General features: G+C 42.0%; 1 protein-coding gene across 3 annotated transcripts; it reads left to right on the top strand.

Annotated features, from left to right (window-relative positions):
- The first annotated feature begins 306 nt into the window (after positions 1 to 306).
- On the top strand, positions 307 to 21,609 carry ANKRD42 (ankyrin repeat domain 42). 3 transcript variants are annotated; one of them, XM_089512925.1, is made up of 12 exons: positions 307 to 384; positions 2,372 to 2,541; positions 4,415 to 4,522; positions 6,077 to 6,196; positions 7,465 to 7,600; positions 8,029 to 8,229; positions 9,960 to 10,085; positions 11,281 to 11,386; positions 12,781 to 12,950; positions 17,554 to 17,680; positions 19,741 to 19,888; positions 21,115 to 21,609. In XM_089512925.1, the coding sequence occupies exons 1-12, from the start codon at positions 360 to 362 to the stop codon at positions 21,232 to 21,234; spliced, it is 1,557 nt and encodes a 518-aa protein (XP_089369051.1). In that variant the 5' UTR covers positions 307 to 359; the 3' UTR covers positions 21,235 to 21,609. The 3 variants fall into 3 exon arrangements, with proteins under 3 accessions (XP_089369051.1, XP_089369053.1, XP_089369052.1); XM_089512926.1 differs by having other exon boundaries at positions 316 to 384; positions 2,375 to 2,541; XM_089512927.1 differs by lacking the exon at positions 19,741 to 19,888 and having other exon boundaries at positions 21,115 to 21,243.
- Positions 21,610 to 23,085: the final 1,476 nt, after the last annotated feature.

The following is a 23,085-nucleotide window of genomic DNA, read 5'->3' as shown; positions in this document are numbered from 1 at the left end:
TTAAAAAGGAGGATGTCCCTAATTGGAAACAACTTGATGGGGCACAACAGCAACAGCAGCAACCATTTTACTAGGACATTGTATTTGAACATGGATTTTGGTATCCATGGGGGGGGGGGGGGTTGGTTCCTGGAACCAAACCCCAATGTATACCAAGGGCCCACTGCAATATATAGTAGATAGATAGATAGATAGATAGATAGATAGATAGATAGGGGGGGGGGGAGAGAAAGGAAACGTGTCGAAGCAGGCTGAGGCCTAAGTGAACAACTCAGGTTGTGTACAGTGTTTCCACGGCAACCCTGCTCTGAAGACGCCATTAAGGAGCCAGAAGCCACTTGTGAGCATTGAGAGGCACCATGCCTGCAGCCGTTACTCCAAATGGTGAGGCTAGACTCAGACTCTACCTAAGATTTTTTTTTTTTGTTCTGATTTTATTTTTATATCAAGGGCAGTTGTTGTTGTCGCTGTTGCTGCTGTTGTTGCTGTCTTCTATTTTTCAGGATTTCTCTGTGCGGCTTCCATACAGGACCATCTCCCTTTCTGTTTTCAGAGCTTCTGGCATCTCTAAGCTGCTTTTATAGGGCAAGGATGGGAAGCATGCTGGTGCATGAATTGTAGATTTGGAAGGGAACGCCAGAGGTCATCCAGAACAACCCCTTCACTGTCAGGGCAGAAATCCCAAAGCTAAAACATCACGTGTGAGCAGCCGTCTAGGGATCTCTGACAGAGGCTAAATAGCTCACAAAACAACACATCCCAGAATTCCATAGCATTGAGCCATGGCAGTTAAAGCATGCCCCTATTTCCATTTTTGCTGCACAAATTACATTTCCTCCATGCAAATTAAACCCATGCCTCTGTATTCTAGCCTCTCAGGGAAAAAAATTAGCAAAGTTCTTTTTTTCTTTTCACTCCTTCACATTTTTTAAAAATGTATTTACATGAAAGAAGCTCCCAAGCAGCCACTAAGGGAGCCCTGGTGACGCAGTCTTAAAAGCTGATACTGCAGGCACAACATTGTGAGTTCGATCCTGGGGCTCCAAGGTTGACTCAGCCTTCCATCCTTTCGTAGGTCAGTAAAATGAGTACCCAGCTTGTTGGGGGCAATTGGTTTACAGGTTGTAAACTGCTTAGAGAGTGGTGAGTTCACTATTAAACGGTACAGAAATGTAAATACTATTGCTATAGAGTAGGAGGGGCTCCCTCCTACTAGCAGCTGCTTGGAAGCAATGTTCCACCATCAAGCAACATCACACACTTATCAGGACACAACACAAGCCTTCCTATGCTCGGAGTCTCTTCTCACCTTCTTTCCTTTCCCTTCCCACCTTCTGGGCTCTGAGTCTGGCACACCTGTACAGTACCACCCAAAGGATGGGATGATGACTCTTCTCATGAGGTTTCATTTTTGTCTTGAGGAATCCGGAATCTGCTGCTTTAACTGGGCCAGTAGGCTCTACAATTTTCAGACCCTTCAATCTCGGATTTTCCTGGTTTTCTGTGACAAATGGCAATCCTACAGCTGCCTAATGTTTGCTTTAAAACTTTCAACAACAGAGAGTCCACCACTCTGTTCCCTTGTTAGGAAATTTTATGGTGAGGAAGTTTTTTTCCCTAGTGTCATAGAATCATAGAGTTGGAAGAGGCCTTGAGGACCATCCAATCCAACCTCCTGCCATGCAGGAACACAAAATCAAAGCACCCCGACAGATGGCCATCCAGCCTTTGTTTAAATATCTCCGAAAAAGGAGACTCCACCATACTCTAAGGGAGTGTGTTCTACTGTTGAACAGCTCTTGCCGTCAGGAAGTTCCTCCTAATGTTTGGGTGAAATCTCTTTTCCTGCAGTTTGAATCCATCACTCTGTGTCCTATTATCTGGAGCAGCAGAAAACAAGCTTGCTCAATCTTCAATATGAGAGCCCTTTAAATATTTAAACATGGCTATCATGTCATCTCTTAACCTTCTGTTCTCCAGGCTAAACATATCCAGCTCCCTAAGTTGCTCCTAGGGTATACTGTTCAGCTGGAATGAGTCAGTTTATTGTGTTTCAAGTGAACAGCTATTTTACACAGATACACACACACACGACATAAAGGGAGCAACTTAAAATAGAAATAATTGATGTTCTAAAAGCTACACATTTGGTAACACCCAACAGTAAGAAGCAGAGCTTAGCATGAAAGGAGAAGGCCTTGAACAATTTTAACAAAGGAAAAATACAAAGTGGAATTACTGGCCTACTGAATGTTGGACCCACTAAAACCCATTGCCTGGAGGGTTCTTTGCTGCAGGGCCATATCAATCCTGCTGTTGCCCCTTCTGACCTATGCCCTTTCATGTGTTGATACTCCTTTGCTGTTTCCAGCAGCTACAAAGAAGAAGAAGCTGTTATGCAAGACCATACATGAGGCAGTAAAAAATGGGAATGTAAAAAAGCTCACGGAGATGGTGAAATGTGGAATCAACCTTAATGAGGTGGACCCAATCCACAAATTTACACCCTTGCACTGGGCAGCCCATTCTGGAAGCCTGGAGGTAAGAGATGGTTCAAGATGTAACTGAAGAGCTACATCTAGTCCAGTGGTTCTCAACCTTCCTAATGCCATGACCCTTTAATACAGTTCCTCATGTTGTGGTGACCCCCAACCATAAGATTGCGGTGTCTCGGTTCCTAAGACGATCGGAAATACGTGTTTTCCAATGGTCTTAGGTGACCTCTGTGAAAGGGTTGCTCGACCCCCAAAGGGGTTGCGACCCACAGGTTGAGAATCACTGATCTAGCCTAAAGATTTGAAGTTTATAGTGCTGTTTTTGATCTTTGTAGAACTTATTCACCTGGTTTTAGGATGTCTCAGAGGGCCACAAGCACATCATCATGGCATCCATTTTGGGTGACTGGAAGTGGCACTGTATCATGCTTGTGGCCTAAAACAGGAGTGGGCATACTCTGGAGGCCACATCACCTGATTTGGGGCTATTCCAGGGGGGCCATGGTGCACCATTGTGGCTGCAATTTTGGGTGACTGGAAGTGACTGTCATCTTGGTGGCTTTTTCAGGAAGCCTTAGCTTTGATTTTGCTCTTTTGAGGTCCCCACAAATAGAATTTTGAAGCATTACAAACATGTTCTGTTCCAAAAAGCATGGGTTTTTTTATCAACTTTTTTTGGGGGGTGGGGTGGGAATCAGTGACTTTTGTGGGGATCCCAAGGACTGCACTGGAGGCTACAAGGATCATCCAATTTTCATTGTGCTGTAAAGAATATGATGCTATACTGGAGACAGAAACAACTGTAACGATAAGAGATCTTATTTTCTATGGACAGCACAGTCATTAAGTCATTGTAATTATTTTATCTTTATTTAATAATCAAGGAGGAAGTAGTAATGACAGAATTTGTAATCTGTAACACTCCCGTAGTGTTGAGGAACTGGAAATTTGAGGCCTTGCCCTGAACGTATTTGATGGATGGTTACCCTTTAATTGTCCTAATTTGGAAGGATGGTTAATCCTCTGCCACCACACTTTTCCAACTACTTCTCTACCTTTCTCACTGCAGCAAGTCCCAGCATCCTCCCATGGTTGCCTATAATGGCTAGGGCTGCTGGGACATCCAGCCCAGGAATATTTGGAGGGCTGTGTGACTCACACTCCTGCCAAGTCCTATTTGTGGGTCCCAAAACATTATGAAAGTGATGCCAAATGAATATTTTTACCGCTGTATTTTTTCATGGATGACCTTTGTGGTCTTATCTGACTCTATGATTCTAAGACCCTGTGGGTCCAATAGGGTATGAGTGAATACCAACATGAGGCAGGGCACTGTGGAATAACAACCGTGGCACACTACACATATGATAACACTGGACGCTCTTATCCAGTTTAACATATCTCATTTCTGGTTCACAGCCTACAGACAACACATTCCAAAACTCCCTCCTATGGTCATCCATCCACCCTGGCCTTAGGCAACATATTCTCTCCTGTCTTTGCCCCTCAGTGACCATTGTTAAAACTGAATATCTCACTTCATCAGCATTTGCTTTTCTATGGCTATTCATTTGTTGTTGTTAACTGCATTCATAGCAGCCCTATGCAGCATGAAATTAACTTCACCAAACACCAAAAGCAATAAATATCCCAACAACTTTGCTATGATTTTCCAGCTGCTCCTATTTTTACAAGTGATTTTATGCATAAGGTAGTAATATGGTCTCTTTCGTCCAGAATTACAGAATCAGTTTTAGGAAACAGTTTTTCTCACCTTGACTTTATTTTATTTTATTTTAAGGTAGAAAGGCTGCCCTCTGAACCTAGAAAGGTGCTAGAAGGTCACTTTGCATACTGATATTCCAGACTAACATGGTGATGTCTCTGAATTCAACACAAAACATGTTCTTGTTTGCTAGTGTCTTCACTGGCTGCTCTGGCATGGAGCTGATCCAACCATTGTGACAGTAAAGGGCTGGACTGCAGCTCACCTTGCTGCCATCAAAGGGCAAGATGCATGCATGCAGGTAAGCCATCTCTCACTGCCTAGGTTGAAACTGGATTTTTCACAGCCCAAAGTTTTGGATGCCAAGTCTGATTATATTACAGTATTTGCTTGTTCGTGTTTTTGTTTATATTCCACTTTTTTTCCTGCTTAATCTGGAATTCAAGGTGGTTTGCAGCAGGCAAAAAGGACATTGCTTTTTAAAAAAATACCAAATAAAAAGTTACAAATAAAAGTACACTATCTGTAAAATTAAAACTAGTTGAAAACCATAGCCATTTAAAACAAACATTAAATAAATAGGCTACAGATAAAACAAAGGTTGTCACCACACTGCAAAATTAATGCAGTTTGACACCACTTTAAATGCCATGGCTCCATCCTATGGAATTCTGGGAACTGTAGTTTGTTGTGGCACCAGAACTCTCTGACAAAGACAGTGAAATATCTCACAAAATTGCAAATTCCAGAATTCCATTGTACTTAGCCGTGACAGTTAAAGCGGTGTCAAACTGCATTATTTCTGCAGTGGCATTGCAGCCACTATTAGAGATAGAGAAGAGTTTACTAAATCTATTTGCAGCCAGGGCAATTTCTTAAAAAGGGTGTTATGTGGTTACTCTATGGTCAGCAATCTTATCACCCTGAACAAGAAAATTTATTTATTTAATATTATCCTACCTTTTCCCCAAAATTGGGACTCAAGGAGGCTTACAATTTAAAAGAATTTAAAAGAACAATACAGTTGGAACATACAAAAGTGAGCATTAAAATAGAATTAAACTGTAACATTATTAAAACGCATCACTCATTAAACAAATAAAATGCAGTTTTAAAAAAAAGATAAAAGTGTTTAAAAACAGTACAAAGAGTACAAACAAAGGCGAAACCCCATATGTGCATGAAAGCTCTCAGACTATTGATGGATATCTGGTGGAAGTATTTTGGACTTTGGAAAACAGCCTTTGAAAACCTGTGATTTGATACAGTTCTTGCTCATGTCGCTGTAACTCCTCTATACCACAGTCTTTTCTGCCAATCTTGAATGATCATTTTCTGATACCTTTTACTGGACCAAACATATTTCCAAGTTTGGATGACAATGTTTGAATTACACAGAGTTTTATCCAGATTTATATATTCATATACCCTCATCACCATGTTATATCCCTATATGCTGAAATTCGCTTAATGGTGCTGTTTCAGGTGATGGAAAATTAATGCTGGGTAAACAGGTTGCTGTTGTGCAACTTCAAGTCATTTCCAACTTATGGTGACCCTAAACCAAACCTTTCTTGGAAAGATTTGTTCATAGATTTTGGAGAGGGCTAAAATTTTGAACGATTGGGTCAGATCTCTTATTTTCAACCTGTTATGTGTTCTAAGTGAACACGTCTTTATGAGTGTTATCGCCATCTTGAGCAGATGGGTATGTGTGGGTGGAAATTCTTGGATCCTTTACTGCACACTCCTTATACAAATGCATAATTTCTTTCAGTGCTTGAGTGTACTTTGCTATGATATTACCAAAACATAGTTTGGGTATTTATGGATTTTGCTTTGCATTTCTTCATAGGCCCTTCATCTCAGTGGTGTAAATTTAGGAGTCCAGGATGATCGAGGGTGCACTCCGGCTCATCTAGCAGCAAACCATGGGCAGTCATACACATTACAAACCATACTAAGGAGTGGGGTGGTAATAAAATATCTTTCTTTCTTTCTTTCTTTCTTTCTAAATCCTCTTGAGAACTGGGATAATTTTGTATGCATTTTAGTTTTTATATTACAACTGTATCCTGCCTTTTTACCAAAGAGAGTGTGATGTATTGGTTTGAAACCAGCATTCAAAATCCCTACTCAACCATGGAAACCCACTGGGTGACCTTGGGCAAGTCACATTCAGCCTTAATGGAAAGCAATGACAAACTTATTCTGTATAAATCATACCATGAAAAAAACAACCCAAGAATATGGTCTCTGTTCACTGGAGCTTACCTGAAGACCTGTAATAAGAAGAACATCCCAAGGTAGACTATAAGTTTCCTCCTTCCCCTTATGTCACAACAACTCTGTGAATTAAACTGGTGGCATGGACATCCGTGAGACAGTGAATCTGTCCAAACTTTAATGGAGCTGCCTAAGTGCTGAATGAAAAATAGGTTCAGCACCTTCATGGCCTTTAAAATTTGGCATAAAACCCAGAGTGGATTCATCACTACATGGGCATCTGAGCCAACAAACTCTGCTGGCTGAGAGATAGTCATTGGAAGGTCATTGTGGCTGGGGTGAATAAGTTGAATATGAGCCACCAGTGTGATGCTGCAGCAAAGAAGATTAATGCTATTTTAGCCTGCATTAATAGAAGCATAGTTTTCAAGTCATAGGAATTAATAGTTCCTACGATATTCTGTGCTGGTCAGTTCTCCTCTGGAGTCCTCATTTTAAAAAGGACATAGACAAGTCGGAGCAGGTTCAGACAAGGGCAAAGAAGATGATAAGAATCATGGAGAACATAACATATGTGGAAAGGGTGAATGAGCTGAGTATGTTCAACTTGGTGAAGAGAAAGCTGGGTGTGCGTGTGTGACATGACTGGACTCTTTAAATACCTTAAAGGATGTCACAGAGAGGAGGGTGCAGGTTTGTTCTCTGCTGCCTCAGAGGGTGGAGCGAGAATTAATGATTTTAAGGTACAGGAGAGTAGATTCAATTGAAACATTACTAGTAATTTCTTATCAGTAAGAGTGGTCTGACATTGGAGCCAGTTCCCTAGAGAGATGGTGGGGTCTTCTCTGGATGTCTTCAACAAGAGGCTGGACAGGTACCTGCTGGACATGCTTTAGCTGTGGAGAATCCTGCATTGATCAGGGAGTTGGACCCAATGGCCCATTCAACTCTAGGGAGCACAGTTGATCTGAGTTTGAAAGGGGGAAAATCAGTATTTTTTTTCTTTTTAAAAACTAGGATGTGAATATTTCTGATAAGAATGATTGGAAGCCTGTTCACAATGCAGCTTTCCATGGCAGGCTGGGCTGTCTACAACTCCTGGTGAGATGGGGAGCAACTTTAGATGATGTGGATAGCAATGGAAACCTCCCAGGTATGGCAAGGTGACTCTAGTCTAATGAGTTGGGGTTTGGGTTCTTTTGGATGAAAGAAATGGTGGAGAGTTTGGAGCCAAAATCCTACTGGTGTCATGGACTGTGCGAGGTCCCTTCCTCATGTGGTTGTACATTTTTGGCCATTGTATAATGTACCTAATCACCAATTTGCTGTCTTTACGTGACACCACAGAGGTTCTGCATTTGGTGACCACTTCACTGTTTCTAATGGTAGAACCAGTGCTGTCTTTTCTGCTCCACTGATTCATGATGCAGATCACAGCAATAAAATGAGGGATACAGGCGGATACAGGCAATGAATAAAGTAGCTAGTTATTTTTTAAAAAGTAGTATTTCAATTTCTCCACACACTGGTGTCTTACAATCTGACTCTAATATCGATTTAATCATTTGTTTTGTTTCACAGTTCATCTGGCAGCCATGGAGGGTCATTTGCACTGCTTTAAGTTCATTGTGAGCAAGATGCCCACTTTGGTTCATGCACTGAAAGCCAGAAATGACCATGGGGAGACTCCGAGGGACCTAGCAGATCGGTTTTACAAGGACAGTATTGTTGAGCACATCGATGAGCTACAGAAGGAGAAGGGTCTTTTTGAAAGGGAGGAAAGTGAGTAAGGTTTCCAGTGGTGCTTGCTTTTGCTGTTATGTGTTGTCAAGTCAGGCTTTGACATATGGGCACCTTATGATTGAAAAACCTCCAAGAGATCCATGCCAGAATACTAGATTGATTACTTAGGGCCCAAACAGACAGGCCAAAATAAAACTGCTTCGGATCACTTTGAAGGTATGCTGTTTAAATGATGCATGCATCCTAAGAGGCCGGAAGTCACACCAAAGCTATGCTCCAGTCCTAAGGACTGGAGTGCAGCTTTGGCATACTTTCTGGCCTCTTAGGATGCATGCATCATTTAAACAGCATGTCTTTAAAGTGACCCAAAGCAGCTTTATTTTGGCCTGTCTGTTTGGGCCCTTGGTTCAGGAGATATAACTAAGTAATTCCAATCCATTTCACCTTAAGTGTCCACCACCAGATCAGAGAAAGAAGATCTGTTCAACTGGTGACTAGAGTGCAAGAAAGAGGATATTTCCACCCCATTTTCACAAGCAAGCAAAATTGCACCAGGGGCTTATGGTAGGGCTCCTGCTTCTGATAGTCATACCTTGACTTGCTGGTGGGAGAGGGTAGTGGGAATGTTGATTTTCTTGCACCCCAATTGCCAGCTGAACAGATTTCCTTCACCTGATCCAGCACTGGCTCTTAAGATGCACTGGGGTGGCATTAACATACCGTATATACTTGTGTACAGGTCGACCTCATGTATAAGTCGAGGGAAGGTTTTAGGGCCAAAAGCATGGATTTTGATATGATCCGTGGATAGGTCAAGGGTAGAATTTAGGAAGCAGAAGGTTTTAGGATTGGGTTGGAAGTGGAGGGGAAAAAAGAGAAGCTTGGTCAGCGAAGAAAATTCAAGGAAGAGGAGGATGAGAAGCAAGGGTTTTAAGGTAGGAGTGCAAATGGAGGAAAAATGGAGAAATACAAGGAGGAGGAGGAGGAGGAGGAGGAGGAGGAGGAGGAGGAAAGGTTTGGCAATCGGATTGAGAAGGGAATCACCACACACACACACACACACACACACACTCGTGCCTTACAGCTCTTTCAGCAATCACTGCCGAGGCAGGGAGAGTGGGGCATCGGGGCTACTTTTTAAAGGACCTTTATGAGTAATATTACTGTTTGTTGTTGTTGTTAACTGCCCTCCAGTCAATCTCAACCCATGGCAACTGTATTGACCCGTATATAAGTTGACTCCAGATTTTAGGGTCAATTTTTAGGACACAAATTTCTTGATACTACAGAGTAGTGTGATATTGCTATTATCCCACGATTATCCTATGAATATAGAGGCATTCTAGAGATGCTTTTTATTCATGGGAAAATCCTGTGAATAAAAAGCAGTGTTAGAATGCTGGAATAATCTTCGCATTATTTGTGCCATATTGACGAAAGCATATTGCTATGCTCCCATCTTTTTGCCAGCCTGATGAAGTCCTGAGACTTTCTATTTCAAACCTAACAAAAGCCTTTGGTTTTCATGCAGGGGTATGGGTTGGTAATGTTAGTAGTGCAGGGACATAGCTAGGATTTTAGGAAGTGGGGGGGGGGTCCAGACTAAGTGCCACCATTATAATGGGGCTTGGTTGCAGCGGCGCAGCAGCACACACCATTAATTTTTCTAACGGAAGGGGGGGTCCGGACCCCAAGAACCCCCCCTTGGCTACGTCCCTGAGTAGTGGCATTGTCATTCTTGCTCTCCTTTTCTCCTCCTCTCTCCATAGATTTAACATTTCCAGGTCATGAGGCTGCCTTTAGAGGAGACCTGGACACATTAAGAACACTGTTGGAAAATAGGATCATCAATATTAATGAGCGGGATGATAAGGGATCCACTCTGTTGCACAAAGGTAAGTGAAAATGTTGTCGCTCTGCTGCCAGATTGTTTGCTCCTGTTTTCTGGGTGGGTGTGCATTTGATTTTGTTCACTTATTGCAGGAACATAGGGAATTGCCATAGGGAATTGTGTATATTGATTCAGCTAGCCCAATATAGTTAATTCTGACTGGTGGCGGCGATTGCATGAGTTTCTAGGCAAAATTCTTTCAAAACCCTAGGTGGAGATGCAGGGGATTGAATCATGGACATTTAGCATACAAAGCATATGCTCTTTCATGGAACTAGGAATCTGTACCTCAAACTCGGAGAGGCTCAAAATGGCAAGGATGAGTTTCTGCTTCTCAATTGTATCCTTACAGCAATCCTGCAAAATAGTTCAATCTGAGATAGGGTGACTGTCTAAATGTTTTCCATTGAGCTTAATGAGTAAATGGAATTCAGAAGCTGTATGGTGGAATTGTGAAGATGAATAATAGAATAATGGAATCTTAGCACTGGAAGGGAACATGAGGGTCATTACTCCAACCTCCTGCCATGCAGGAATACACAACTAAAGCAGTCCTGAAAGATGTCTATCCAACTATTGCTTAAAGGCCTCCAAAGATGGAAACTCCATCACCGTCTGAGACAATGTATTCCACTGCTGAACAGCTCTTACAAAAAAAAAAGTTCTTCTCAATATTTAGGTGTAATCTCTTCTCTTGTAATTTGAATCCATTCATTCATATTCCAATCTCTGAAACAACAGAAAACAAGATAATCTACATGACATCTCTTCAGATATCAAAAGGTGGCAATCATGTAAGAATGGTGAAGTTGGCGACATTAAATTCAGTGGAACTTACTCCCAGGAAAGTGTGTATAAGACTCCAGCCTTTAAGAATGAGTGCAGTGTAGTGGTTAGAGCAGTGACTGGATAACATACTTAGACACTACTCAATCTTTAATAACGACATGTTTTTATTTGGCACCAGAGTGAAGCTAGTGTCTGTGCCAGCTGGGACTCCAAGGGGAGGGAGGGCATTCCACTTATGGAGTGATACAGCAGAGAAGGCCTTTCATTCTAACTTCTAGCATCATTCATATAACCTTGGCCTTCACAGTGGCAGAGGATTTTAAAATCATATTATTATATTTCAATGCATCACTAAGTGCTAAAGTCTAAGAGGAAACCCTCTATTTAATGGTTCCTTTTTCTCTTGCCAGCTGCTGGACAAGGCCATTTACATGTCCTGGAATGGCTGATCAATAGAGAAGCAGACTGTGATATTGCCAATGATGCTGGAGAAACACCAAAAGACATTGCCAAGAGGTAACCGTTTACAATATTTGGCTGGATTTTCTTTTCCACTCCTGAGATGAACCCATCTGGATTACTGTAAATCCCCTTGATCTTCAGTTCTGACCAAACAATGAGGTGGATTTGAATCTGCATAAAAATAATCTATTATTTATTAAAAGTATTTATAAATCACTTTTCTGTTCACCAGGGATGTACAGCAATGTACAACAAAATCACAATATAAAAATAGAACAGACTCAAAATTTTATTTCAAAATAGATTTGAACAAGTTTTGAAATCTGACAGTTTTGACCACCAGTTGGAAGCTCACAAAAGTTGGAGCCAACCTGGCTCAGATATCCTGGCCCCAAACTTTCTATGGTTTTTAAAGGTTAAAACCAACTCCTTGAATTAGGTAAATTATTGAAGCAGAAAGAATTCTACCGTGAAATAGGGACTGGACAATCTCAAGTTCTAGGCAAACTCAAGTAGGAGAAAGTAGATAGGGGATGGGATGGGAATAAGGGCTCAGATATCCTGGCCCTAAACTTTCTATGATTTTTAAAAGTCAAAAGCAACTTCTTGAATTGTAAAGCTGATTCACGTCTTAGTGCTTCCACCCACATGCATAAAATGTGAAGCTAATGTTTGTGAAACAAGAGCCACTGCACACATGACTGTTATGCACTCTGTGTTAATATGGGACTTGAACAGGGCCATCAGAGATTTGAGGGTGATCAAGATAAGACAAAACCATTGGTTAAAAAGAAAATTGATTGGAGTTCAATGGATGCAGCAAGTGTTTTATAGCAAAGAAAGCTCATCACTACTGTAGTGGACCTCCACCACCGCAGATGAGTGTCCATAGAAGCCATAATATTTTGCAAGTGCATACATGCACTTCCCCAGCTTGCTTTGGACACGGTCAAGAGTGTGACTGCAAGAACACAGAGTATCCCCGAACTTACATTAAAAAATAATTTTCTTTAAAAAAAGAATTGTCTGCACAAATGTAGCTCATAACAAGTATCTGCCTCTAGATGTTCAAGACCCACTGACAGCTATACTAGGTGAGAGACACAAATAATTCAACCTGTTGGCTTCCAAGACTTAGGGGCTAACTATAGGTCAATGGTACATGTTTTGTATGCTCTAGTTCTGAAGTTCAATCCCTGGCATATCCAGACTGTGCCTGGACTCTGGTATACCTGCTGCCAGTCAGGATATGCTAAGTTGGACAGATCTATGGTCCTGGATCAATATAAGGCAGCCTGCTATGTCTTATTTAGTTATCTACTAATTAAATGTAGTGGGCAGGTTTCCAGATTACAGCTGGCACTAAAAAGGAGAGCAGAAATTACCATTGGCACCATGAACCCTACTTGCATTCTATACTGATCAAATGGATGTCTGTTGTTGTGTAGGTTTGCCCAGTTGGCTGTTGTGGAATATTTAAAAAATAAGATGGGCAATGATTCTGATGAGGAAATTGACATAGAGGACCCACGGTTCTTTCAAAGACACAGTGTGGAAGGGAGCACAGACAGCAAAAGTGATTTGGATGTAGAGACACAGACTAAAGTGGACGGTCGTGGTAAGTTGGGAGTTGCTCTTTGTTGTGGGCAGGAGTGAGGAACATGAGGAGCCCTCCAAATATTTGGACTGCAACTGTCATAATGCCTCACCGCTGGCTTTGCAGTCAAGGGTTAATGGGAGTTGCAGGTTCAAAGTACATCTTGAGGACAACTTTTGCTATGGTTTCACTTTAGGGGAAGAAAGGGTGTGGGGTAAAGGGATTTTAGGAGTTGGTCTAGAAGGTAGAAACCTCATAGAATCATAGAGCTGGAAGAGACCGCAAGGACCATCCAGTCCAACCCCCTGCCATACAGGAAATCCAGATCAAAGCATCCCCGACAGATGGCCATCCAGCCTCCGTTTGAAGACCTCCAAGGAGGGAGACTCCACTACACTCCGAGGAAGTGTGTTCCACTGTCCAACAGCCCTTACTGTCAGGAAGTTCCTCCTAATGTTGAGGTGGAATCTCTTTTCCTGCAGCTTGCATCCATTGCTCCGGGTCCTAGTCTTTGGAGCAGCAGAAAACAAGCTTGCTCCCTCCTCAATATGACATCCATTCAAATATTTAAACAGGGCTATCATATCACCTCTTAACCTTCTTTTCTCCAGGCTAAACATACCCAGCTCCCTAAGGCGTTCCTCATAGGGCATGGTTTCCAGACCCTTCACCATTTTAGTCGCCCTCCTTTGGACATGCTCCAGTTTCTCAATGTCCTTTTTAAATTGTGGTGCCCAGAACTGGGCACAGTATTCCAGGTGGGGCCTGACCAGAGCAGAATATAGTGGCACTATTACTTCTCTTGATCTACACACTATACTTCTATTGATGCAGCCTAAAATCACATTGGCCTTGTTAGCTGCCGCATCGCACTGTTGACTCATGTTCAACTTGTGGTCTACTTCGACTCCTAGATCTCTTTCACATGTAGTTTCATTCCGCCAGGTGTCCCCCATCCTATATCTGTGCATTTCATTTTTTTGCCCGAAATGCAGTACCTTACATTTCTCTGTGTTGAATTTCATTTTGTTAGCTGTGGCCCAGCTTTCTAGTCTATTCAGGTCATTTTGAATTTTGATCCTGTCCTCTGGAGTATTAGCTATTCCTCCTAATTTGGTGTCATCTGCAAATTTGATAAGTATTCCCCCAATTTTTTCCTCCAAGTCATTGATAAAGATGTTGAACAGTACTGGGCCCAGGACAGAGCCCTGTGGAACCCCACTGGTCACTTCTCTCCAGGATGAAAAGGTGCCATTGTTGAGCACCCTTTGGGTTCGGCCGGTCAACCAATTACAAATCCACGTAACAGTTGCCTTGTCTAGCCCACCTTTTACAAGCCTGTTTGCAAGAATGTCACAGGGAGCTTTGTCAAAGGCCTTACTGAAATCGAGATATATTATATCCACAGCATTCTCTTCATCTAACAAGCTGGTAACTTTATCAAAGAATGAGATAAGATTTGTCTGGCATGACTTCTTTCTCTGAAACCCGTGTTGACTTTTTGTGATTATGGCATTGCTTTCTAGATGTTCACAGACTCTCTTTTTAATGATCTGCTTCAGAATCTTTCCTGGTATTGATGTCAGACTAACTGGATGATAATTGTTTGGATTCTCTTTCCCTCCTCCAGTCTGCTGGGGCTTCTCCTGTTCTCCAGGAGTTTTCAAAGATTATTGCCAATGGCTCCAATATTACATTTGCCAGTTCTTTTAGTACTCTTGGATGTAGTTCATCTGGTCCTGGAGACTTAAATTCATTTAGGTTAAACAGGTATTCCTCTACTATCTCTTTACTTATTCTCTGCTGAAATTCCCCTATTCTGTCCTCTGCTCCATTATCCTTTTTCCTTTTCTGAGAAGACTGAGGCAAAGAAAGCGTTGAGTAATTCTGCCTTTTCTCTGTCTTCTGTTAACATTTTGCCATCTTCTCCACGCAGTGGCCCTACCATTTCCTTCTTCTTCCTTTTGCTGCGGACATATCCAAAAAAGCCCTTTTTGTTGTTCTTAACCTCTCTAGCAAGCCTGAGTTCATTCTGCGCTTTAGCTTTTTTGACCTTATCTCTACACATGCTAGCTATTTGTTTGAATTACTCTTTGGTGATTTCCCCATTTTTCCATTTCTTATACATGTTCCGTTTGAAATTTAGCTGATCTGAAAGTTCCTTGGTCATCCATCCTGGTTTCTTGAGACACCTCCCGTTTTTCTTTCTCACTGGAACTGTTTGAAATTGTGCCTTCAGTATCTCCCTTTTGAGAAACTCCCATCCGTCCTGAACTCCCTTCTCTTTTAGTATTCCTGACCATGGGATCACCCCCAGTATTTCTCTGAAATCAGCTTTCCTAAAGTCTAGGATGCGTGTCTGACTATGCCTGGCTTCTCCTTTCCATTGTATAACAAACTCCAGGAGAACATGGTCACTTCCACCTAAGGATCCCACCACTTGCACTTCATTAACCAAGTCATCCTTGTTGGTTAGGATCAGATCTAAAATAGCTGACCCCCTTGTTGCCTCTTCCACCTTTTGGCAATGAAATTGTCTTCGAGGCAAGTGAGGAATTTACTAGACCTTGAGGATTTGGCTGAGTTTGACTTCCAACAAATGGGGATGTCTCCATGTGGGCAGGTGTGTTTGATGATTCCATAACTATTTTGATTGCGTCATAATCTGTTTTTAATTCAGACAAATGAAAAACTATTTTTTGTCTACAGAAATATAAAATAAAATAAAAAGATACATTTTGGTCTACAATTCCAGCAGGTGAAATCACTGAGGGCATTTTGCAGGGCTAGAAGCAAAAGAGAAGGTGCAGTATCCTGTCAGTGACATACATGTAAGTGTGGCTTACGCACATGCATATCTCTTTTTGGACTGATTTCAGGGGGCCACTCTCAAGTCTCTTGTGAACTGTCCAAAACCTCTCCATCTGTCAGCTGGCAATCCCTGGGAAGGTCTACCATGGCTGCTGCTTACTTATGGGAAGGGAACAGAATAGGGAGGCAATTCAGACAACGAAGATACCACTGGTCTGAATTTTGATGCAAAGGAAAAGATGGGTGCAATCCATCTGTGAGAGCCCTCTCATTTCTTTCTCCCTCCAAGGTGAGACCAGCTGATTCTCTTCTGAAATACTTCCTTTTTCTATGCCTTCCTGCTGGTAAGCAGCAATTGCATAATAGCAGCCTCTCCCAGGGCTTGACAGCTTGCCAGGATTGGAGGAGCTCCACAGGACTGTGCCTGCTTGATGAAGGATCTTTACTATTACAATATGTTTCTAATCTAATCTAATTTGAAGCATCACAAGGAGAATGTTTATAACCAGCCAGTGGAACTGGGCTCACATTGAGTTGCCAAGCCCATGGTCCACCTAGTCCAGTAATGCTCTGCCAAAGGAGTGTGCAAATTGTGTCCATTAAAATGTTGTACCACAACTTTCATCAGACCTAGCTAACCCAGATAATGAGGAGAGCTGGTGGAGGTTGTAGTCCAATAAATCCTGAAGGACCATAAAGTGCCCACCTCTTTTGTACACTTATAGGCCACATTTTCTCCAAGCCTCAGACAATGGTCATTCCCTCCAACTATCTCCCTGAGCACTTTTAAGTGGAGATTGAATCTGAGATGTTCTGCAAGCAGAGCAGCTGCTCAACCACTGAGTGAAGGTACCAACTGTGCTATAGGCAAAAGGAGTTTATGGTACTCCCAGACATAAGCTGGAAAACCTGGCTGTGGGCTACAGAGCAGAGGTAGGTAACCATAGAGGGTCTGGGGACCAATTTTCTACCCCTAGGACCATCACAGGCTGCATAGACTGCCAAAATGCCCTGAACCCTCAATAGAAGTAGTCATGTTCAACTGTGCAGGGAAGCCCTGCAATGTATTTAAAAGGTTAATTGCCACTCCTAGAAACTTCGAAGAGATGCCATTCACACCCTTTTTTTTGGCCAGATAAAAGGCACTTCACAGACACTGGAGTAGAAGCTTGTAAAACCAGCCTTCAAGGGCTGCATGTTGGTTCCACTATTGTTATGATAAATTAAACGTTTCGATGCTTTGTATGTGTGCATTTTTTTCTGGTATGACCCTAAAATGGAAATCCAGTTGCTGCCATGTGCCCAGAGGCGAGGTGGTCACATAGGCACATTGGTCATGTAGACCCCAGCACTCATTTGCAGATCAATCAAACAGAGATTCACATCTCCAGAGAAAAACCATCCTTATCTTGTCCTTAACCCACGGTATTTGCATGATTGGAGGGAAGATTATCAGACCTCCATGCACTTATCCTGTTCTTCTACCATCTGTAAAAGTAATGGACCTGTCATTTGGTATTAACTGGAGATTCTGTTAATACGAAATGATGGGCCCATTACTCTTTATGGATGGGAGAAGACTGGAATAAGCGCATGGGGGTGTGATAATAATCTCTCCCCCCCAATCATGCGAAAACCACGGGTTAAAAATGGGATAAAGACTCTTTGATCTCATCTCATAATAGCCTGTCTCTGTCTGTGAAAGGTTGGAGAGTATGAGGTTGTTGCCTCAGCTAATGGGTGGTGGTTGTTGTTTTTTGCCTTCGGTTGATCCAGGCTGATAAAAAAACTCAGAGAATGGTTTCTCTTCCAGAAAGAGCCTTCAAGAAGATTGAAGAGCTACAGGGATTCCTGGAAATTGCCATCAGCAACTATAAACAACTTGGAGGAATAACCCCTGAAGAAAGGCAGAAGAAAATAGAAGATAAGAAGCTAATCAAGTAAAACGTTATCTATAAAAATGGGGCTAGGCCATGAAGCTCAGCTGATGGGGATGGGGCTTTGGGAAGGTGGCCAGGAGACAACCAGCCGATAGGAAGAGACTCAAATTGTGCAGGTCTTTCAAGATACCAACATTAGCGTCTACTCTCTCATTGGCTTGTTGCAAGCACAAATTTGCCCATGTCTTGCTTAAAACTTTGTTGTTCACCTGCTCTTTATTGGATGTCCTGTGCTGACTGTTTCCCAAAGTGGAGACAGGATACTTTAGACAGCTCTTGTACCTTTAATAGCTGTTTGGAAGAAGGAATGTCAGAAGGTATTGCTTATTACCTGGGGGGTTCCTACACATAGCTTTTAAACCATGATTAGAGCTGGGGGGAAAATATCTTTGGCAATAGTTATTGCACAATGACACCTGACTCCGAGCTGCTGTATTTCCCAAGTATGGTTAGGAAATCCCTTTTCAATGATGGGGAAAATCCTTCAATGAGCTCACAACTGCATTTATCCCCAGCTGCAAAACATCGCTGCAGGGATAGTTGCAATATTGGTAGTCAATTGGTGTCAGTGTCCCTTCCTCTCCCCTGGTCCCCCCTCTCAATTCCCCCTCCCCCTTTCCTATTTATTGTCTTCCCATCACCCTTTCCTTTTCTTTTTTTAAATGTAAATCTCAGTAGCAGGAAAAAATTAAAATTAAAAGTAAATAAAAATAAAATTTAAAACCCAAAAGCATACCAAAAAGCATGCTGGGCATAGGACAGGGAGGCAGGGTTAAGGGGGAGTCAGGAAGAGTGCATGATGGAAGGAGCAGACCCAGTTGTGCGATTGCAAAGATGTGTGATAATGGTTGCTCTGAACTTGGTATATTTCCATTTTTTTTTTAACTGACACGAATGCTGTGAGAATGGGGCTCATGTGGTAATGCCCCTGCCTGCGTGACAAGCAACACCTGCTGAAACATACAGGAAGCACATCGATACTTAGTAGTTGCATGCTCAGAAGGGGTTTGGATTGGAACACCTGCAACACCTTTGCTGCTGCCACACTGCTGCGGGAATAAAGGTTGTGAGTTCGATCCCAGGGCTCTAGGTCTGACTCAGCCTCCCATCCTTTCAAAGGTCTTTAAAATAAGTAGCCAGCTTGTTGGGGGCAATTGGCTTACAGACTGTAAACTGCTTACAGAGTGCTGAGTTCACTGATAAGTTCAATGTTCACTGAGTTCACTGGTATAGAAATGTAAATGCTATTGCTATGAAGCAGTTTGACACCATGTTCACTTCCATGGCTCAATGGTATGGAATTCTGGAATTTGTAGTTTGGTGAGGCATCAGAGCTCTCTGGCAGGGAATGCTAAATAGCTTGCAAAACCACAGTTTGCAGAATTCCATAGCACTGAGTTGTGGCAGTTACAGTGGCATCAAACTGCTTTAATTCTGCAGTCTGGATATACCCCTTGTGCTCTGTCTGCAGTCCCAATCTTGATCAAGGTTCCAGAAAATGCTAACTTGTATCAAGCAACAAAGTCCCATTGGCATGGAACGAAACAAAAGGCTGTCAGGTTTGAAGAGAGTCTGGGCTTCTCCAAGTGGCTGTCATGTCACCCCTTAGAGAGCTTCTACATTGTAGAAATAATGGAATTTGACACCAATTTAAATGCCATAGCTCCATCCTATGGAATCCTGGGATTTGTAGTTTTGTGAGGCACCAGCACTCTTTGGAAGACAAGACCATGTAAAACGATGCACCCTAAAATTTCATAGGATAGAACAGCAACACTTAAAGTGGCACTAAACTGCATTATTTCTACCATGTAGACACACCCTTAGTCTTCTCTTCTTCAAGCTACACATACTTAGCTTCATTTGTTCCTCATAAGGCTTTGTTTCTCATCCTTTGACATCCAGACCATTTACTTCCCGTTTCTCAGGTTTCAGCAAGTTAATTTTGTTTTTAATTTTTAAGCCCAAATCTTTTAAACTCTATGATACAAAACAGGAAAGGAGGGACAAGCTGGCAGCATCACTATCAGCTTCCCAACCTTGGCTTGGCTTTTTGACAGGTTGTTGGGGGAGCTGGAGTTACAGCTAGAGTACGAACGAGTGCGTCGGGAGAAGCTGGAGGCCCAGGTGGATGAGTACCGGGAAGAAATAAAAACCCTTAAAGAACAACTTGAAGAAACCCAGGTCACCACAGCCCCCATCCCTTTGGTGGGTATCCTGTACCTTTCAGTGGTGCTTTGGGAACTTGAGGCAGGGTCAGGCTCTGGGCTATCAGGAAAATAAATTTTAAGAAATCATATGTTTCAGTTAGTCATTACAGTACAGTCCTTCCATGGATCTGTTCTGGATCCCCCCGCGAATTTAGAAATCCACAGATATTCAAGCCTCATAGGTTTGAATGGTCACGTGCGCTCATACACGGGCATGTGCACCATTAACTTTAATGGAGGTTGCCCCTCCACAAATAATCAAAACCACCAATCTCAAGTCTGTGAAAACGGAGGGGTGACTGTATTTGAAAAATAATGAACTTGCCTTGAGTTCCTGCATGGGAGAAGGGTGGGAACAAACTCATTGCTGTTACTACTAGGTTTGAACTTTTTTGCATGTCTACTGCCCATTACTTTTCTTTCACCTTTCTGTATTATTATTTTTTTATTTTGGAGAGGGGAAAATCCTCACTAGAATTTATAAGAGAATGGCTTAGATTTTTTGAAAAAATTCCTCTTAAAAATTGCATAAAATACCTTTTGAAAATAACTGGAAACTTTATTCATTGCATGAATAAAGTAACTTCACACTTCTCCCATGACTTTTGAAATTTACCTTTGTTTTTAAAACTCTTTCTAGCCTTGCAAATAACTTATGCAAGGTAATTACCTTACCTGTGATACAGAATTGAGAGACATCACTGTGCTAGTGTGCAAAGGGATCTTTGCACACTGGTGGCACAGTGCTTAAATGCCGGTACTGCAGCCATTGACAACCAAAAGATTGTGAATTCGGTCCACTTAGCAGAGCTCCAAGGTCCACTCAACCTTGCATCCTTCCGAGGTTGCTAAAATGAATACCCAGCTTGTTGGGGGCAATTAACTTACACATTGTAAACTGCTTAGGGAGTGCTTAAGTGCACTATAAGCAGTACAGAAATTTACTAGCTATTGCTATTGCTATACATTTGTTACATTGGTTTTATTGTATGCCACCCTGAGATCTTCAGATAAAGGGCTGGACATAAAATATTTTAACAATTAACAACTACAGCTAAAAAGTGGCAGTTCATTCCCTGGACACTAACTCAAAAATGGAGCCCAAACTGCTTTGAAGAGTACTGGATTTTGGAGCCTCAATATACTTAATACCTCTGCTTCTTTCTCTCCCCATTACCTCCCGTTAGCATGTTAGAGGGTTAACATGTTGTTGTTTTTCTCAAGGAGACTTCTGGTTCTGGAAAACCAGCCTCTGCTTTGGACAAGGTGACCTCAGATGTTGGGAAAAAGAAACAGAGGAAGCCTATATTCAGCCCTGGTGGAGTATTTGTGAGAAGATACTGAAGGGGTAAAGAAAGAAGCGCTAAGGTCCTTCTCAGCATTTGGTTGACACAACAGTTGGATTTATGAAGCAAGTCAGGCTGAAAAATGTGCTTTTTCCTAGGAGATACCTACCATAATAGAGACCTTATGAACACTTAATGGCGATATTGGGGGACAATTTTTAAGAAGAAAATTGGGAAGTGGATGGGTCAGCCCCATAAGGCCATCTGGATGACCCTAACTTGACAGTGGCCAACCTTTGATTTATTATGTGTGTTATTAAAGCATGTTGTCCACTCCTCCTGGTTGATTATTAAAAGTTCTAGAAAAGTATATTCTAACACCCTCCTTTCTCTGAGCAGCCACTATGGTTTGCTGTTGCTCTTTTTCTCTCATCTGCTTTCTTGTAAATTAGATTTATTTTTTTTAAATAAATATATATTTAAAAAAAAACACTGTGGAAAGTGGAACAAGTACAGAAAATTAATTTTTTTCCCTCCTCATCCTGCACCATCTCAAAGCTGCTGCATGTTAATTGTATCCACACAATTAAATATCACACCTCCTTTAGCCCCAAGTCATGTAGAAGTGTTACTGAAGTCTGTGGCTACCATGCTGTTGCTGCTGAATCCTCTATTGCTATGCAATCAAATACTTATAGAAAGGGGAATTAAAAAATAAAGGGCAAGAATTCAATACTGCTGAGAACTGAACAAGGAGAAAATTCCAACGGTGGACTCCTGAGGGCAGCAGAACCTCAACTTTGTAAAGAAAGTAGATGCATTCATAGTTTGCAATATTTAGTAGCTGAAGTTGCAAATCAAGCCTTAACTCTCCCCAGAAGCCAAGGTGACTAAACTGAGACAGTCATATTTTGGACGTATCATGAGAAGACATGAATCACTAGAAAAAACAATAATACTTGGTAAGGTAGAAGACAGTACAGGAAGATGGCATTCCAGATGAAGCCACAGCCCTGAGTTTGCAAGATCTCGCCAGGGCTGTGGATGACAGGGCTACTTGGAAGTTGCTCATTCATAGGGTCACTATAAGCTAGTTGATTTGATGGCAGTTAAAAACAATTACCTCTGTAGAATTCCATGTCTCTGAAGCTTTCAAGACCTGAGAAATAATGCAAATAATGTGCACAGCTGCCAGAATCCTCTTGATTTACATTGGCATAAAATAGCTGCTACATCAAGGTAACTACAGTCAGCCCGCGGGAAACTTGCAGATATTCAGGCCCCATAGGCTTGAATGGGGGTGCATGCCGGCAAGTAGCTGTGTGCGTGTGCCCCAGTCTAATCCCCTCCGTTTGCTCCTTGTAAGCAAGGGTTGCGGATCCGAAGTCCGCACAAACAGAGGGGAAGTGTATATTTGGATGTTGTGAAGGAGATATGCGGTATCTTCTTGCACAATGGTGATTATTTGACTGTAATACTAGCTGCATGGTTCTGGAGCACTGCTCCATACCCCCAATGCACATAGCCATTGAATTGCCAGGGAGATGTGCTAGAAGATCTGGCTGGCAATTATCACCCTCCCAAATATTTTGTATAATTATGCTGGCAGAACTTTATGCTCTACCAGTGCCAGATAGAATATCACCTTATAATTCACATTTGTTGTTTTGAAGGGATGGAAAGAATATTCATAATTATTCATTCTCAGGTCACAAAACAGTTTCTGACAGTCAGGAAACCCCATTAAGAAAAGTAACAGTACAGGCAGAATTTTTGGGTTTTCTCCTGATATTAAATGTCCTAAAATATTGCAGAGGAATTACTGCATGGAGAAAAACATGCAAATCCTTGAGAGAAAACATGCAGAGCTTTTGCTCATCAAACTTTTCTGCACAGAGAATAGGTTTCC

The sequence above is a fragment of the Sceloporus occidentalis genome, unplaced genomic scaffold (genome assembly GCF_023333645.1).
Source record: "Sceloporus occidentalis isolate IW3139 unplaced genomic scaffold, rSceOcc1.0.p SCAF_2, whole genome shotgun sequence".
Classification (NCBI taxonomy): domain Eukaryota; kingdom Metazoa; phylum Chordata; class Lepidosauria; order Squamata; family Phrynosomatidae; genus Sceloporus; species Sceloporus occidentalis.
The sequence above is the reverse complement of the archived record's forward strand: the minus strand, read 5'-3'. Positions and strand labels throughout refer to the sequence as shown.

What these genes read in the sequence shown, in the direction of transcription:
- ANKRD42 (XM_089512925.1), top strand. Translation starts at nt 360, where the DNA reads ATGCCTGCAGCCGTTACTCCAAATG. An exon ending in CCAAAAGACATTGCCAAGAG is followed by an intron (nt 11,387 to 12,780) that starts GTAACCGTTTAC and finishes GTTGTTGTGTAG; the next exon opens with GTTTGCCCAGTTGGCTGTTG. An exon ending in GAAGATAAGAAGCTAATCAA is followed by an intron (nt 17,681 to 19,740) that starts GTAAAACGTTAT and finishes GCTTTTTGACAG; the next exon opens with GTTGTTGGGGGAGCTGGAGT.